The sequence below is a fragment of the Paramisgurnus dabryanus genome, chromosome 14, assembly GCF_030506205.2.
Source record: "Paramisgurnus dabryanus chromosome 14, PD_genome_1.1, whole genome shotgun sequence".
In the NCBI taxonomy this organism is placed as follows: Eukaryota; Metazoa; Chordata; class Actinopteri; order Cypriniformes; family Cobitidae; genus Paramisgurnus; species Paramisgurnus dabryanus.
The window spans coordinates 1,806,219-1,825,983 of record NC_133350.1 but is presented as its reverse complement, the minus strand read 5'-3'; the positions used below and the strand labels follow the sequence as shown (position 1 = coordinate 1,825,983).

Here is a 19,765-nt window from a genome sequence, read left to right as displayed (position 1 = left end):
TTTGTAACAACAGAGTATATATACGTACTTGTAGGTATAAAGGAACAATATGTTAGGTTTGGGGTAGAATATGGAAAATGAAAAAAATATTTATACTCCAAGTATTTTATAACTACAGGGTACCTGTTGAAATATTATGTGGTATGTATGACTTGTGTCTATGGGCAATATGGGCTATTGATTTTTTTTTTCATATTCGCTACTTACCTGATGAAAGTGTATAGTCGATGTCTACGAGCCACGTCGGCATATAAAATATAACAAACATATCACTTTTATTTTAATATAGACTGCAAAAGTGCAGCTAATTTAATTTAATTATCTGTGTTTTAAGGCAAGTACAATAAAAATAGCAACTTGTATCTCTTTGATCTGAAAATTTAGGTATATGTAGGAGTTACCAGGTGACTCTTATGTTTGCGGGCTTTAAATTAAAGTGGTGCTTTGTTACCCCCTTGTTCTGTGTATTTACCAGGTCATTTTTACATTTGCAGTTTATTATAGGGAACTTTTATAAACATTAATCCAGAGACAGGCATGGTCATACACAGGTGAGCAATCCAACAATGGTGACTGAACAAACAAGATACAGGGATGATCAAGACCAGACAATGTAGAAAATAGAAATAATGCTCAGAAATGCAAACTTACAGAATAACAAGACTTCGCAGTGAGTGAATGAATTAACAGGGTATAAATTGGTTAGATAATGAGTGAACTGGAAACAGGTGTGACAATGAGTTGTGGATGATGGGAATTGAAGTTCTGAGGGCAGCGGAGACACTGAATACCAACAAAGGGAGACACAATGGATATCATAACACACACAATCAGGGACGGACTGGGGCTAAAAAACAGCCCTGGACTTTCTCCCAAATAAGCCCATCATCCGGCCATTCGCCCCTCGCTTTAGAGTAGTAGCAATGCATGCCTGAAATTTTCCCGTTTAATTCAATGCCTTAGTCTTCATTCTAGCAGAAAATGTGAGCTCACTACAACTTGTCATATACAACAAGTCAATGAAAGAAATTAAAACCAATGCAATACGATGGATGTCCAAAAAGATGACACCCACAGACTGTTTTTAAATGGGGTTGGATAAATATTTATTGCTTTAAAACTGTGTGTGTGTTTGCGTGTGTGTGTGTTTGCGTGTATCTCTCTAACAGTATTTCTGCATTACGTTAATTTTCACACAAGTTTTATTTATTTTTAGATTGTGTTTTATATTATAATGTGTCCTGCTACTACTGGCACTTACCAAAGTTGACACTTGATCAAAACATGCACAGAGTTTTGTATGTTTTTCATTAGTTTTGATGCTTCAAATTTTTATAAGTTAGGTTAGAGCACCAGCCAGTGGAGAATAGCAAAATTATTGATTACCGTAAAAACGTGTCATTGGCAGGGAAAGTTTTTTTTCTTAATTGAAGAGGTGATGGGAAAAGAGTTAAGTACTCAAAAAATTTGAGTAATGGTGGCAGCCCTAAATTCAATGTAGAAAGCAGTATACTGCCGTCCAAAGCGAAAGCGCAGTAACTACACACTTGGTCGAAATTGAGTTAAGGCTTGAAATGAGCTTTATGACATCTATTCTGTCTTGTGACAAAGTCTCCTGGTTCAATTTTGTTCCGTTTCAGAGAAATGAGGGTGTCAAAATTGCAGTAACTACAAAATCCATGCTAATACCAAGGCAAACCGCAGTAAGTGATGTTACTGCGTTCTGGCTTTGTTTTTCCGGCTTTGATACAGCAGATACTGCGGTTTCCCCCGATCGTAACACACAGAAACAACAAACCATGGCACAATCCCGCGGCCAAATGATGGTTGAACTCGCGTTAAAACGCAAAAAAACAAATACTGGTAAGGAAGATAGCTAAATAATAACTCATGCTAAGGCAAATTACAGCTTTATAAGTAGTTAACATTGACTAGCCAGCTGCTAGCAAGTTTTGACCTACCTGTGCTCGTCCATTGAAGGCAATATCCTCTGACAATAATGATATAATTCGATTCAAGCGCATTGGTGTTTGTTGATTCGAAAATCTCTCCACTTTTTAGGCAGCTAATCAAATTGTATTGACAGGGGTTACTCCTTCAAAAGTTTGATAAGAGTCTGGTAAAGTTTTATTGTTAGGCAAAGATAGCGGAGCCCAGTCAAACTGACGAGCGCAGCCGGGCCAGCAGAAAGCACACTATGTGAAAAAGTACACTTCCATAATAAGTGCTCTTTCTCCACGAACTAATTTTGTAGGCTACTTAATATTAAAACATTTAGTTTAGTACTTCTAAAGCTAATCTTAAAAATATCTAAGTTTACATAACTGTGCTACTTTGAGATGAAAATTAACTAAAATGTACATACTGTTAGTTACCACTTATAGTACATTTGAAACAATAATGTCTTCGGGACAAACATGTTCTTCTATTTTTAAATTATGTTAATTTTTAACTACTGTTTTAAAGTAAACCTCGTCTAATGTAATTTTTTTAATAAATAAAAATTAATAAAGTGAGTTAAATACTCTCTTTGTGGTAAAAGGAGCATTTTTAGCATTCAAAAACATAAATAAAACTATTACAGTTATTAAAAACAATCAAAATGTATTAAGAAGCATGAGAAAAAGTTGAATGAACACATTTAGTTCGTAGATACTGCACTTTGCTTTTGCAATAGCGTTTTAGTTGTGTAAGGTCTTTCAAAGGCAGAGTGCAGTATCTGCATTTTGGGAGTCAAAGGTCACATCGGTGGTTATGGTTTTTATCTTTAAAAAATTTCTTCCTAACAAGGCATTACATGAATGCATTACCACGAATCTACCTACAACATGTTTGGCTGGCTAGTGTAAAAACTTTAAAGCCATTTTTCTCAGTTTCAGTGTTTGCGTAGATACTGCACTTAGGCTTTGGAGGGCAGTATAGTCCTAACACGCATTTGAAGTGTTTTTAAAATTTTTTTATGTGTTTTAGCAGGTAATACATACGAATACACGCGAAAAGGGTCAAAAGGGTTTATATAAAAGACGTGTGTGTGTGTGTGTGTGTGTGTGTGTGTGTGTGTGTGTGTGTGTGTGTGTGTGTGTGTGTGTGTGTGTGTGTGTGTGTGTAAAACACTTTAGTACTATGTGTCACTATCAGTGGCGGCCGGTGACTTCTCTTCGGAGGGACGCGAATTCACGCGAAAAGGGTCTTTAATATCTATCTGTGTGTGCACTACTTCCAAAATTTCTGCCGGTGGAAAGTACAGACGGACAATTTTTTTTTTATCTCACTTGTCAATGTCTCCAGCAAAAATGGGCTATAACATTTTGCTATTCTTAATTAGCACAATTTATGCCAAAGTGGTGCCAGGATCCCATTTTACAAGCTTACAAGAAGGTTTTCCATTTGTCAGAGTGGAAGGCAGTCATGTCTAGAATCCTAAGTTGTTGTGGCAGGAATATTTATTCTGGTCTCTACATTCCTTCAGTATTAGACTGGTCAGATGTGACAGATCTCTCTTCAGATGGTTAGTACTGCGGCCTTCAGATAGAACTGATCTTTCTTTGGGCTTTCAGTGCTGCGCCTTTCAGATAAGATCAACCTCTCCTCTCTTAGGAATTTTTGAATGAAATATGACAATCATTTAGGGACATATGGAATCTTCTTATTGTTCTTATGTTAAATTGCTAAATGTTTTCTGTTTAGGTTGGTCTATAGTTATTATAATAGGCTGTATATTTAAAGTAATATATTCTATAATATGTACCCATTCAGATAACTTAAATCTATGTGTGAGTAAAAAGAATGAAGCAGTTGTGTGATTTTTAAGCAGGTTATGGGGACTGAGTAATGTGACCTTTGTCTGTCTGATTCAAATGAATGGCCACTTAGCTTGAGCTGTTCATGGGATGTGTAAGTCATTAAACATTTTAGGCAATACTCTCAACCATGGAACATCTCTGTGTCCGGCATTCTGGGGAATGGACATCCAGACATTAATGGATGTGTCAGGGTTTTCTGTCAGGGATTTATGTAGAAGGGTTAAGACTGTTCCTAAAGCACATCAAATTTAACTTCTCCTCTGATTACCTTCTTTGCTTGTAATTTATAGTATTGTTTTAATTAAATGGATTGAGCTGAGCCTGAGTGCACATGTTTTTAAGGCAAACTATTTTTTTTTAAAAGTACAAATTTCTAAACTTCTGCCTATAACAGACATGAAGCACTGTGGAATGTATAATGGCGCTTTTCCATTGCATAGTACCCCACGGTTTGGTTTAGTTTGGGTCAGGTCAGCTTACTTTTGGGAGCTTTTCCATTGCATAGTACCCCACGGTTTAGTTTAGTTTGGGTCGGGTCAGCTTACTTTTGGGAGCTTTTCCATTAGGTGCAGTACGAGGTACCCAATACTTTTTTTCGTACCACCTTGGTTGAGGTTCCAAGCGACCTGAGCTGATACCAAACATGACGCAAAAACACAGTAGATCATTGATTGGTCTGAAAGAAACGTCACTAACAGCGTCATCGCTAAAATGTAGATTAGCTTTACCTGTGCTCGAGCAAACATGTTGTCATCTGTGCTCTGCTATAAGTTCCCAAACTCCCTTTTAGCGATGAAAAACATTCACATGTTGAGAATCAGGAACACCATAACAGTTTTTTCCAGACTTGCAGTTTGTGGCGGAACATTCGCGACGAGCACGTCAGCATTATATGCTTAAATGCAACTTCAGTGAGGCTCATCGGAGCGCCGTCGGCTGACGCCTGGGGTGTTTTAACAACAGAAACTGTTGTGTGATACAGATGTATTGATAAACGCGATGTGCAAACATCTATTTGTGGTGGCCAATTTTAATTTTGTAGCAGACTGAGAAATAAATAAACGTATGGGAATATACAACCTAACCCTAACCTCACTTGTATGATGTCACACCTGTAGGCAGCGCAAATATAACGACACGCCTACAATCCCTCCCACTGTGAAGTGATATTAAACTCAAAGGAAAAGCTAACCACGCCAAAGTGAGGAGAGGAGAGCTGACCCGACCCAAACTAAACTAAACCGTGGGGTACTATGCAATGGAAAAGCGCCATAAGGGTGTGAAGTATGCTGGTGCGGTCCAAGTGAAAGTTCTGTAAGTGAGTAGTAGCGAATTGTACCTTATACGCTGCTATGTTCTGAACCAACTGAAGATGGAGAAAAGCTGTGGACCAAGCACTAATCCCTGAGGGTGGGATCCTGTGGACTGCACACCCTTCCACAACACCCTAAAGGATCCTTCTGAGAGATAAAATTTGAACCATTTAAAGGGAGTTCATGTTTGTGTCCCAAACGATGATAGAGTGGCAAATAAAATTTGAAGATTGACTGTGTCAAAGGCTGTCAATAGGTCTAATAAAATCAGAACTGAGGATTTGGTTTCTGCCTTAGCTAGCCGTTATGCTTCCCTGACCACTAAGAGTGCTGTTTCGCTGGAGTGGTTGCATTTGAAGCCTGACTGCTTGTCATCTAGTGATTGTTCTGAGATAGAAAGGAGGATACCTGGTTAAAACAGATCTCTCAAGTGTTTTCGCAATGAATGGAAAAAAAGAGAATGGTCTGTAACTGTCGGTGAGAGAGGGGTTCAGCGTGGCTTTTTAAGGAGTGGCGTGACCAGTGCCTGCTTGAAAGTGGATGGAAATGTGCCATTGAGAAGGGAGGTGTTGATAATAGGGCTGCACAATACATTGCATGTTATTCTCATGCACATCTTGTCATTAAAGCCAGTTCCTTGATTAGTAATAAATTGCCATCAGCTTCTTTCAGATGAAGCAGCATTTACCACATAAAGATGTAGTTCACTGACAAGAGGGGAAAAATCGCATTCATAATTGCGGATGAATCGCCTGCGATTATGAATGCGATATTTCCCCTCTTGTCAGTGACCTACAGTACAGCTCTGTGTAGTAAATGCTGCTCCATCTGAAATCAGCTGATGGCGATTTATTACTAATCAAGGAACCAACTCTACTGACGAGATACGCGTGACAATCGCATGCAATTAATTGTGCAGCCTTAATTATATGTGTGAGTGCTGGTGTGAGCGTATATGAAATGGCCTGTAATAAATGGGAGGGGATTGGGTCAAGGGGGCATGTGGTGGGGTTGGTGGAGAAAAGTTTAATTACTTCTGTGTCAGTCAGTGGAGAGAAAAAGGAGAAATGGAAGTCAGATGTAAGTGTAGTGTATTCTGAGGTATGTGTTGAAGAGAATTGATTACTGATGGATGAAGTTTTGTTGGTGAAAAAGTTTGCAAATAATCAGCTGACAAAGCAGAGGTGGGTGGGGGGGACAGAGGAAAGATTTGAAAGTTTTGAACAGCTGTCTTGTGTTGGGTGCATTAGTTGCCTTGGTGGTACAGATGGATGTTTTAGCTGTAGTGACAGCAAAAAAAAATAATCAACACACATCAACACTGTTGAATTCCATTGTTACAGGCATTTATTTATTTTTCCACCAGTATGTGCTTTGCACAACTTCACATAACACTTAGATTGCTTAATGATGGTTAGTCCCAGCCTCTGATATCACGCCTATGGACTGTTGGCTGAACATCTGATGCATATACATTAAAGGGGACATTTCACAAGACTTTTTTGAGATGTGAAATAAATCTTTAGTGTCCCCAGAGTACGTATGTGAAGTTTTGTCTTAAAATATCATATAGATAATTTATTGTAGGATGTTAACATTGCCACTTTGTGAGCGTGAGAATTTTTTTCAGTTTTTGGGTCTGTTTTTTAATGCAAATTAGCTGATCTCTGTACTAAATGGCAGTGCTGTGGTTGGATAGTGCAGATTAAGGGGTGGTATTATCCCCTTCTAACATCACAAGGGGAACCAAATTTCAGTTACCTACTTTTTCACATGCTTGCAGATAATGGTTTACCAAAACTAGGTTATTGGGTTGATCTTTTTCACATTTCCTAGTTTGATAGATGCAATGGGGACCCAATTATAGGACTTAAACATAAAGAAATAACTAGATTGTGTGTTGAATGTTTTGGTAACACTTTACAATAAGGTTCATTAGTTAACTACATTAGTTAACATGAACTAATAATGAACTGCACTTACACAGCATTTATTAATCTTTGTTAATGTTAATTTCAACAATTACTAATACTTTATTAAAATCTTGTTAACGTTAGTTAATGCACTGTGAACTAACATGAACAAACAATTAAAAGCTTTATTTCTATTAACTAACATTAACAAAGATTAATAAATACTGTAACAGATGTATTGCTCATGGTTTGTTCATGTTAGTTAATACATCAACTAATGTTAACTAATGAACCTTATTGTAAAGTGTTACCAATGTTTTATTCTGCTGTTGCGATAGGTCAGTAGTGCTGCCATATCAGCAGTGGTAAAAGTACCCTGCAAATGCGAGTAAATGGGTGACCTGTGACTTTTTTAGATATAAACACAATAACTTTTACATTTCTCAACCAATTTAAATGATGTTTGATCTGTGTAGAGTACATCACTGTGTAGTCCACAGTTGCTTAGAAACTTGATTGTAAAGACCTATTTTTTAAAGGAATCATTATGGCATATGCTTGTATTAATTTGGCTTGCAGAGGCATCCCTAGTGTAATATAACTTAATGTACACGAGATTATATTCTTTTCCATTGTGAATATAGAACTTTTTAGTTTTCTTGTGTTTTCAGCAAAATCAGAAAATCCAAATCAAATAGTGACAATCTTGCTAGCTAGCTATAAAACAATGTTTAACAACATAAAGATAATTTGAAGATTTATTTGAGAAAAACCCTTCTCTTCTTTCAGAAACCTCTTAATGCTTCCTTGTATATTTCTCTTTAGGAAACCTTCAATACGTCAATAAGCTAGCTAACCAAAAAACCACAGTAAGATGGACAATTTAATGTAGACCTTATACATGTTACAACTTTATATAAAAATAACTGTCCCCCCGGAAACAACACAAAGCTGTCTGATTGAAGAAGAAAGCTTGTGTGTTTACATCTGTGACAATATATTTAATCAAGATTGAATAAATGGTGCATGTTTGAAAGTATGCAATGTATTTGAACATGTTTGCTATTGTTGTTATAAACTTTTGAGATGTTTGTGAATGATGGTTGCACACTGGTTATTATTATTAACTGTTACTGGTTAACTGTTATTGTGGTGACATCTCCAAGCCGCTTATCATGATGCAGCACAAAGCGAAACGTAATTGGTTGCTTTACATTTCACTCTTGGGCGGTCCTTGGCCATTCAAAGCTGCCATGGTTCCCAGACCTTCAGTAAGGTCTGACTACGCAAGACTAAATGACGGCAGATGCTATGGAAGTGCCCAAGCACTTTGAACAGACAGAGGAAAGTGGTGTGGTCGCGTTTTCAGCTTGGTTTTACCTCTCGTTCACACTGCCAACGACTTTCTTGCTATGTGACGCCTGCTGGATGACATGAACTCCTCGCTCATCATTTGCATAAAGTTGTACAATTAAAATTCTTGAATGTGTAATGGAATAAAATGTATCAGGGTCATGGCTATAGATACTAGATATCCTCAATCCTAATAACATTTTCACATTCCATATACTGTTTGTTATTTTGATAAAAAGATAAAAAAGCATTTAAACCTAGAACATTCCGTTTACTACCAACAGTGTTTTAATGAGCAGAGCCACAGTGAGGCCTGTGCATTATTCGCTCTGCCAAAAATGAAGAAGCCAAAATACAGTGAACAAACAAAGACTAACTCACACATACTCTCCTAATAAATGGTCCAGCGTTGTGGGTCTCTCTCTCTCTTTCTCTCTCTCTCTCGCTCTCTCTCTCTTTCTCTCTCTCTCTCTCTTTCTTTCTCTCTCTCTCTCTCTTTCTCTCTCTCTCTCTCTCTGTGAGTCTCTCTCTCTCAATTATAAGTAATGTGCTAGGAAAAGTCACTGTCTCTCTTTGGTTGATGACCTGTTGTGTATCACATGCAGTGTCATTTTTTCATGTTATGTTATTTCTGACCTGACGTTAACATGTGAGTGATGATGGTACTGTTGTGACCTCCAGTGGCCGGGAGTTGAAATTACATTATTCTTCCATGTCACTGAGATATGAGTCTGATTTGTTTTTGTGTACACACTTTATTTAAGCCATTTGTCAAAATTAAAGCTATCTCCTAATGAAATATTAATTTATAACTCTTATGCCTTGGCAACAGGTTTATTAATAGTTTGTTAATTTACACTAGGTACTTTTAACACAGTCCTTTAATTGAACCATTACCTTTACTGTCTGTGTAAAACAAAACACTTAGTGACTCATGCACTAAGGTTAAAACTGTTATCATCTTCATGTTAATCTTACGTGTGACAAACTAAAACTAACATAGATTATGTGAGCTGTAGTTTTTTTAGAGTCAACATTTAATACTTTAATTAAAACACACTTACAGTCTGTAAATTAAAAGCGCAAGAATTTCCTGGTAAAGTTGGAAATGCCTTGGGGCGTTTTAATCAGGTCAGGACTGGCGAACTCTTCAGAATTGAGAACTTTGTAACTATGCAGATATTATAGACTGTTTCAGCAGTAACAACATAAACAAGCGGCTGTTGCGGTCCGCACGTAACTTCCGGTAAACTCCGCTAAGAATAAATAACATCAAAGTTCTTTAAACGTAGTTTATTTATATAACAAGCAAAAAAACAACACATAGATTACATTGGAAACCAAAACATTTGTTATTTTCGACGAGGCATTTGTTCAATAGATCAGTTTAGCAACTAGTCAGACCATTAAAAAAACGAAACCGGAAGTAAAGTTCGGATCCAGCTGTGTATCTCGTACGTCCGATGAAACCGTCTATACATGCACAAACAGCTAAATAATTTAAAAAGAAATCATGAAATCGTATTATTTGACCCTCTTAAATGTTTACTGATTGTGCTTGAGGGGGTCTGTGATTGAAGGAAACGTGTCAGAGATCATTCTCAAGTGTCGTGATCAGCACTGCTGCTGTTGCTGCTTGTGGCACGGGATTTTGATGTTGATGAACAAGCCTGTTGTATCAGTCACTGGTTAGATCAGCGTAGTCGTCAAAAAATGGGATGCAGCTTATACGGGACTGTTGGCAACCCTAGTGTGTGTGTCTGCAGTTCATGACTAAATGTAATATAGACGGTGACATCACTGCCTGTAAGAAACCTGACATATCCCAGAGCTGCCAACTTCTGAGTTCAGCTTTGAGTGAGATTTCTTTTTTTTGGGGGGGGGGCTAACCCTAACCCTAACCCTAACCCTAATTTTTTTATGTAAGTCCTAACAATTTGCCAATTGATAATAGGGTGGGTTTTAGCTATTTCTGTGTTAAATATTTGAAAAAGACTGCATAAAAATGGTTTACAATACAAATCTTAATCATATTTTAGAAATTAAATTGGAATAAAAGCTTTAACTTACAACCCCAAAACAGAAAAAGTTGGGACACTGTAGAAATTGTGAGTAAAAAAGGAATGGAATAATTTACAAATCTCATAAACTTTTATTTTATTCACAATAGTATATAGATAACATATCAAATGTTGAAAGTGATACATTTTGAAATGTCATGCCAAATATTGGCTCATTTTGGATTTCATGAGAGCTACACATTCCAAAAAAAGTTGGGACAGGTAGCAATAAGAGGCCAGAAAAGCTAAATTTACATTTAAGGAACAGCTGGAGGAGGACCAATGTTTAGGAATAGGAATGTTGTACCATTTTTGTCTAAAACAGGCTTCTAGTTGCTCAATTGTCTTAGGTCTTCTTTGTGGCATCTTCCTCTTTATGATGGGAGACGACGCCTGAATGGGATCATATGTATCTAGAACATGGATAAACCTTTCAGCATTGATGGTGCCTTTCCAGATGTGTAAGCTCCCCATGCCACATGCACTCATGCAACCCCACACCATCAGACATGCAGGCTTTTGAACTGAGCGCTAATAACAACTTGGGTGGTCATTGTCCTCTTAAGTCCAGATGAAATGGCGTCCAAGTTTTCCAAAAAGAACTTTAAATTTTGATTCGTTGGACCACAGAACAGTTTTTCACTTTGCCAAAGTCCATTTTAAATGAGCCTTGCCCAGGGAAAACGCCTGCGCTTCTGGATCATGTTTCGATATGGCTTCTTTTTTGACCTATAGAGTTTTAGCTGGCAACTGTGAATGGCACGGTGGTTTGTGTTCACCCACAATGTTTTCTGGAAGTATTCCTGAGCCCATGTTATGATGTCCATTACAGTAGCATTCCTGTATGTGATGCAGTGCCGTCAAAAGGCCTGAAGATCACAGGCATCCAGTGTGGTTTTCCAGCCTTGACCCTTACGCACAGAGATTGTTCCAGATTCTCTGAATCTTTTGATGATATTATGCACTGTAGATGATGATAACTTCAAACTCTTTGCAATTTTTCTCTGAGAAACTCAGAAAACTATTTTTCGCTGCAGCATTGGGGGAATTGGTGATTCTCTGCCCATCTTGACCTCTGAGAGACACTGCCACTCTGACAGGCTTTTTTATACCCAATCATGTTGCCAATTGACCTAATAAGTTGCAAATTGGTCCTTCAACTGTTCCTTATATGTACATTTAAATTTTCTGGCCTCTTATTGCTACCTGTCCCAACTTTTTTTTAATGTGTAGCTCTCATGAAATCCAAAATGAGCCAATATTTGGCATGACATTTCAAAATGTCTTACTTTCAGCATTTGATTTGTTATTTATATTCTACTGTGAATAAAATATACGTTTATGAGATTTGTAAATTATTCCATTACTTTTTTACTCACATTTTCAACAGTGTTCAACTTTTTCTGATTTGGGGTTGTAGTTTAAATGCCTGAGATAAGAGTCTTTATTATTATTTTATACACTTCTATTATGCTTTCCTTCTGATAAAAGTGCCAAAAATGTTCTTACAATCTAATAAATAGGCTACTGGTATCTGTAAAATGTATAACTGCAGATAACAGCAGCTTTGATTCAGTTAATCCACTAAGAAAGAGAAGCATGAAGTAATGATTTGTGATTGATTGGTGATAGAGGGACTGTCACAATCAAATAAACCAAATGAGCACTTTATATTAAACTAAAGCAACATATAATGTGCATGTCAAGACCATATAATTATATTTCGTATATAATATCAATTTACTTTTTTCTCTTTTATTAAAAACTGTCACAGCGAACATCACGCAGACTTGTACTGCTTACAAACATGCACACGCGGGTGAGGGTTGATTAAAATTGCTGTTTTCTGAGGGTATCTGTGTGTGTAATCCGGGCAGGTCTCTGCTTGTCATCCAGAACTTGACGCTTTGTGTGTTCGACTGGTGCGGAGCTGACTGATTGGCATATGACATCAGAGTAACGCGAGAGCAAATGTAAAGGACCCTTTTGTAATATTTCGAATTGCTCTCGCGGTACTCTGATGTCCTCGCTGTGGAACTTTATGCACAGCGCCACATAAAGTGAAATGCTCTTTTACTCTTTGCAGCAAAGTATCACCAACATGAGAAGTGGTGGCACGCAAAAGAGAGTGAAGGTACGCTAAAATATAAAGTGTCAGTACTGCGAGCACTGGTTTAGCTACTTACATCGTGCGTTGCTCTTTCACAATCGCGCAGCCGCAAACTCGCGCTGTAGTTTGAAGCTGGCGCTCCACCAATAACTCCACCTTCTTTGATTTGATTGGCCTTCGCATAATTTTGAATTTGGCATATGCTGATTGAGGCACGCCAGATAGAGATAGGCGTTTAACAGTATTTACAGTTGGGTGTATAGTCAATTATTTCATGACTTTTATTAAACTTAATGGGAATCTCAATGGTGGGCACGAGCCTGCGTGAGAAAATGTATGTGTAGTGTGAGAGTGTGAGAATGGGGTCAATTGCGTGGGTCTCACGGTGAATGCGTGAGAGTTGGCAGCTATGTATCCAAATCTTGTGTAAAAGCATTTTTTTTTGCATAGTCGGTTTATTGATTCACATGTAAACTCGTGAAACGGGTATATATTCTATGATAAACAGATTTTTTTAATAGTTATTCTGTGTGTTAAAATATGGTGTTTTTTATGGTATTAATCTTTAGAGGAATATTTTGAACACTAGTGTTCTGTAATGTGTTTTTTTACAGGAAGTCCTGTCAACTTGACCTGCAGAGCTTTCTTTGGCTACAGCGGGGATGCAAGTCCTCTCATTTACTGGATGAAGGGAGAGAAGTTTATTGAGGACCTGGATGAAAATAGGATCAGAGAAAGTGAAATTAAGTAAGTCACTTAATCTAATGATTCAGTTTTTAATCTGTAAATCCCCATTTTTATAGCAGCAAAAATGAGAGACCACATATTTTCAATTTTTCTTTATATCTATTAAATACACTTGCAGGGACATTATTAAAAGTGAACCAATAAAATGCAAACGTCTCAGGTTACATATGTAACCCTTGTTCCCTGAGAAGGGAACAAGACGCTGCATCAGAGAGCTGACGCTATGGGGATTGTCTACAGTGAGACGGCGTCTGAGTATGTATATCAAATTCGACCACTGTTTGGGTGTGACAGAGAGCTCTGTATAATATATATATATGTATATGTATATGTATATATATAATGCCTGACAGTTTTCAATATGCATTCAGTGTTAGCTGCTTTCGGGTGCACACAAAGGTTTGCTCTATTTCTTCATTCTTATAGTGGTAACATTCAATTCAATTCAATTCAATTTTATTTATATAGCGCTTTTCACAATTTGTGATTGTTTCAAAGCAGCTTTACAATAATAGAAGCAGTGGAAAGCATAGAAAAACGACAGATAGCACAACATAATACACGATAGCAGCTAAATTTGCTGCGGCTATGAATCAACATTATAAGCGTGCGTATTGCTAATGTAACGTAAAGAAGAGGGTGCTAAGTAAAGCCCAAGAAGGCTGCCTCCCCGGGTTGAAATTTGCGTGGATACTGCCTACCAGCAGTCTGCATGTGTATTTGCCCGTTGACTATCAGAGTATTATCAGAGTAAGAAACTTTCTGAACTGGTATCCAATGGCTCAAATGGTGCCCCTGATAAGCCCTCTAGGACACACACAGCCGTAGCCTTCGAGTGCCACTCAGGTAATGCATGAATAGCTGGTTTCTATCTAATGAGGGACCGACCACTAAGGTATGGAAGACAAATATAGCTGCCACATAAACCTTAATTGTCAAAGGAGACAGCCCTGTTCGAACTGATCCTATAAAAACTCCAGAGCTGAACCTAGTGGGCAGTTAACTGGGTCATATAAGTGACCTTGGCACCATGTAATAAAAGTTTTTATTTAAATATTTATAATTTCCTGGTGGAGGGAGCTCTGGAATGTAAAATGTCTGCACAACCTCGTTTGAGAGACCTGTTTTTATGAGTATGTCCTTCTAAGAGGCCAGAACCACAAACTCATTCACTGTAGGCAGGGGTGAAACATAGTGCCTTGCCTAAGCCTGCAGATCCCTCTAGATCGGCACCTGAAATGGGAAGCCGTCTAGAAGGGAGACCAGGTTTGAAAACCATACTCAAGCCAGCCTACAAGCAACAGCTGCTCCTGTGCTGCCGTATCCTCTCTAGAACTCCCAGAGCTGAGCGATTGGGGTAAAACACAATGGAGGCCCTCAGGCCCTGACATCCAGCCCAAATGGGATTGAGTAAGTAAGAGAAACCCAAAGAGGACAATGTGAGTTCTCTTGAGTTGCAAACAGGTCAGCTTTTGCTTGGCCTGAGCCAGATTTGCCTCACCATGTGTGGGTGGAGTCTCCATTCCCCCGAACTCAATGCCTGCCTCAGCAGAACATCTGCTCCATGTGGATTTATATGGATTTTAACCCTATGGTCTAAGATGTATGCCCCCAATATTGACCTTTTTCAGAAAGAAACCATGGTTTACCTGTGCTTACAACAAGTCCTCAGAGGTAGAACATTGCATATGGCTCCCGTTCGGGGTGGAAGTAACCACAATGTGTGATTCCAAACCTTCACTTTCAAAGTTCACTAAAACACCTCAGCGGATGCAGGTCTTGACATCACACCAGTGGTTGAATTTTATATACATACTCAGATGCCGTCACACTGCAGGCATTCACCATAGCGTCAGCTCTCTGACGCAGTGTGAAGCTCCCTCAACAGGGAAGTGATGACATAATTCTACCATAAAAAAGTTGAAATTCTACCACTGAAAAAGTTGAAAAACATGGCAAATAGATACATCTGGTGGGGTCCTCTAGGCTTTCTGAGATAACCTACCAACCTTTGAATATTATTTTTAATAAATGCCCAGTTTCCCTAATTAGAATCCCAGCACAGATTGATCGGCCAAATAATCAAAGTTCTGCAAGAGCAATTTTAAAGCATACAGAGCAGTTTCATCTTGCGTTACTTGCCTGCTGATTGGTCTGTGCAGTTTCACATGAAGTCCAATGCACTTTGTGAGTGTTAGTCCAGCTATGCAATTACAAAGTTCCAGGCAATGGTAAAACTAACACAGTCTCACCCCATTTCGTCAATATTTGACGACACTTGACCATTCGTCATATGTTGACGTGAAGGGTATACCTTTCGTGTCATTTTTTGACGAACTGGGGACTTCAATACTATTACGTCCGTTGCATTCTCTTTCCTATTTTATTACCATTTGCGCGTCGGTTTAGGGTTAGATTACGCAAAATTAAACAGTGTACGCGAAATTAAACAGTGTACGCGAAATTAAACAGTTGTCACCTGGCGTTGGGGTTAGAAACAGTTGTCACCTGGCGTTGGGGTTAGAGTTAGGTTTGGGTAGGGATGTCATTATGTAAATCTAACCCTAAACCGACGCGCAAATGGTAATAAAATAGGAAAGAGAATGCAACGGACGTAATAGTATTGAAGTCCCCAGTTCGTCAAAAAATGACGCGAAAGGTATACCCTTCACGTCAACATATGACGAATGGTCAAGTGTCGTCAAATATTGACGAAATGGGGTGAGACTGGGTTGGTAAAACAATAGTGAGACAAGTGACAGAAAACTGTCAAATTATACTGTCCCTCTAAATAGGTGGGCTCTGTTACCACTAACTTTATGACAGTGTCCACTCACTATGAGAATCACCAGGAAAAATTCTTGTCAACAATTGGATTCAAAAAATCAGGAGACCTCTGAGGGGAGGGGGAATTTAAAGAGTGCATTTGTTTTAATAGGATAATGGCTTTAAAACGAATAACGAATTCATCAGAATAACAGAAAAAAATATTCGGCCAGACATAAACACGTGTTTACTGGAACAGCGCTAAATTATAAACCCCTTAAAGCACGTATAATATGTGTGTGAAGTGAATAAGTGCAATCTATAAAATGACACTTCCCTCCCTTATTTAGAAACGCAAGCTGTTTTGGAATTATTTTAAAAATGCTGCTTATATCAAACTTTTTTAACTTAACTGTAAAAATTACCCTTGTTAGTTTTTTTATTTCATTTAGTAACACAAGACCAGAAAACCTAAAATGCTGCACTCTGATAATAAAATATTCGTTAATAACTGCGTGTGACTTCGGTCACAGATGATCTTTTAATTACTTCAAGTTAAAGCAAGCTTCATTGTCAATCTAGGTGAATATAAATAAATATAAATAAGTAAATAGATAAAAACATGAAAATGTAACATTTTAAAAGCAAAATTTAAACTGAAGATTACTATGACATGAATTGCAATTAACATAAAAATATAGTAAGTAAATAATAGGGGTTGAACGACTTCAAATTATTTAAAGTCGACTGTTATGACATCAAAGTCGAGTCAACGTCGACTAGTCGTTGATGTCAATCATACAAAACACAAGAGATGGGACTGCTTTGCAACATGCCACAATTTATTAGCAGAACATTAATACAGATGCTAATTATACAGCTTATGTTGCAACTTAAATTAAAAAAAATATACAGCTCATATGTTGCAACTTAACGTAACAATGCAACTTGCTGCCTTCATGTGCTATCGTAATTATGGTAAATACCAAAATCCCACTTGGAAAATGCACATGAACACCCCTCATGTGGTATTTTCCACTGGGCAACTCGTAAAATATTTTGATGCCCGAGTTGCCGAGATGAGATTACCTTTGACCTTTTCAAAATGGCGGAGACCAGCAGCAATGTCGTGAATGATAAGCATTGTACACTTTTAAACGCTTTTTGCTACTGTTAGCGGATAGTTTTTTGTAGCCTATACAATGTTGTGTCATTGACAATTGTAATATAATAGGTTAACACTCAGTGTCAGTTTTAAAAATACCGTTATGGTTTGGTTTTACCTACCCAGAGCAAATGCTAGCTAGCAGTCAAAATACCAGTTCACAAATGGAAAATACACTTGAACGCAGCAAACTGGTAAATTCTAGTTCACAAATGGAAAATGCACTTGAACACAACACGCTGGTAAATACCAGTTCACAAATGGAAAATATCATCGTTTTAGAGCATTTTTTAATCGATGCATGTCAGCATAACAATGCTAAAATTATACAGCTCCTATGTTGCAACTTAATGTTAACTAGGGATGGCGAAAACTAAAAATTTTCTTGACCGGCCACCGAGCCTCATTAGCTGGTTTAAAATATGCTACGCTGTTTGAAACAACAGCCATTTCGAGCCGCGCCTGCATTTCGCAACTCTGTCGCATCTCTCTGCGCTCTGCCTCCGGCTCACACACACACACTTTTTTAAATCCCCTACAGCGCGGAACATGAGTCCCACAAACGCGGCGCCGAATCGGAGGACAAAAGGCTGCTTAGTTTCGAAATAGTTTAGGTACAAGGTCGTTTGTGAAGCTCATTTGAAAATTGCCGCGGTTCATTTAAGAAAATGACAGCTCCGAAGAGACTGTGCTTTAGTAGTGCTGCTAACAATAATAAAGACAGATGATGATCATCATCACCTTATCTGTTACCACTGAAATGTAGATGTCATGTATTTCCAAATCTAAACCCATCTTATGCGAAAAGTTGCCTAATAGACTGCAACACGATTAAACGGGCACCTTCAGAATGCGTAAAAGACGCACCGGCTAAGGCAGGTCTGAAAGCACTTGTCTGCTCTAGAAATACAGCAAAGATATTTAATGCTAATGTATGAGACATATATGCCTACGTTTTATTCATTTATGATGAGGTGCGTTCTAGATAACAATGCAATGCAAGTGAACGCGCCGTGCCGGCGCCTTCATGCACGGATCGGTTATTATATTCTCTGCTATATTTGCTTTTTATTTATTAAATACATGCAATTGGTTGATGAAACATTTATTAAAATTAAGATACAATTTATACAAAACGAAATTCACTTAAAAGAAATGCTTTCTACAAAGCAAAACTTAATTAAGTGGTAAAAATAATGTCTGAGGATTTACAGAAACAAATCTTACTCTGCACTTTACTGTTAGCCTAAAAGACATAAATGTTAATAATTTGGAACACAACCAGGAGAGACTTTAATTTTAATTATTTTATTGCTGTATTTTATTTACTATTCGAATAAAGGAATTTATCTATTATTAATTTATTTTTAAAAATAGCCTGTAGCATTTACTTTTCGCAAACCTTGTGAGCGTGGAAAACCAAATACAGTGACCTCACGCCAAATGTTTTTTTTTTATTGGTTTATTAAGTACAAACAGGCCAGTTATGAAAAACTGAGTGTGAGGGATTTTTTCACTTCACACAAAAAGATCTTGGAAAGAAAGAGATGACTAGCTATAGCGTTTAGTCCACTGTCCGTGTGATCAATGCGACTAGTCGACCTCAGGCTTAAAGCGTCACGACATTGCATTAAGGTCGACTAGTCGACTAGTTGGTTCAACCCCTAGTAAATAACAACTGAAACATTTTAATTAAATCTTTCTAATTACCTTATTGTTTAAAATCATTTTGCTTGTTTTAAACTAAGTCAAAACTGTTTTTTAAATAATAGAGCATACTGTTATTTGAAATTTTAAACGAATATCTGATTATTTATTAATTTAGATAAACAATTCGTTCTGTTTGCGCAAACGCTATATGGACATAGATAATAATGAGCTCAGCAAGTTTGTTGTAATTATGCTTTCGTAAATTCTTGTCAAAACAGATGTTTTTTAACTATTCTGTCAGTGCACATACTTGCATGTCTTTGCGTTGCGTTTCGGATCTGTCAGTCAGCGCGAGTCTTGTCAATCTTAATAACTTTTTAACATAAATCAGTCCCAAACTTTATATATCTTAATAACTCTTTAAACATCAAGCAAGTCCTGCATTTTATTTTAAAATACCTGCATGTTTTTAAACCGAAACCAAGATGTCAGACATGACAGGCATCTTATATTAGGTTAATCATTTCCCTCTCAGAAAACGTAAAAAATAAAGATCTTTTTAGATGTTTCATAACTAAAGTATTTGAATCGCTAGACGAGGGATTAATGTCTTCTTATTTTTTCAGAAAAAATCTCCCACTCATTTAGACAGAATGGGTCACATATGTAACTGTGCTGAAAGACACAATAAACGCTTAAAGGTGATATACAGTCAACGCTCTCAAGTTCAACGCACAACGTCGATTAAGTGACAGAAGGGGAACTATCCAGTATCTAACCTAATCACTTGTGTCACTCAAACAGCATGTGGGATACAATTTGTCAGCACTTGTCTTAATCCGTGGATACTGCCTACCAGCGGTCTGCGCGTATGTTTGCATGTCG

The 19,765-nt window shown here is 37.6% G+C and overlaps 1 protein-coding gene across 3 annotated transcripts in view; it reads left to right on the top strand.

Moving 5' to 3' along the window:
* il1rapl1b (interleukin 1 receptor accessory protein-like 1b) overlaps nt 1–19,765 on the top strand; it is a 172,925-nt gene that overhangs the window by 130,305 nt on the left and 22,855 nt on the right. For all 3 annotated transcript variants that reach the window (XM_065259326.2, XM_065259325.2, XM_065259324.2), the window contains exon 7: nt 13,167–13,299. In XM_065259326.2, the coding sequence (XP_065115398.1) occupies nt 13,167–13,299 (133 nt within the window). The remainder of the gene's footprint in view (nt 1–13,166; nt 13,300–19,765) is intronic.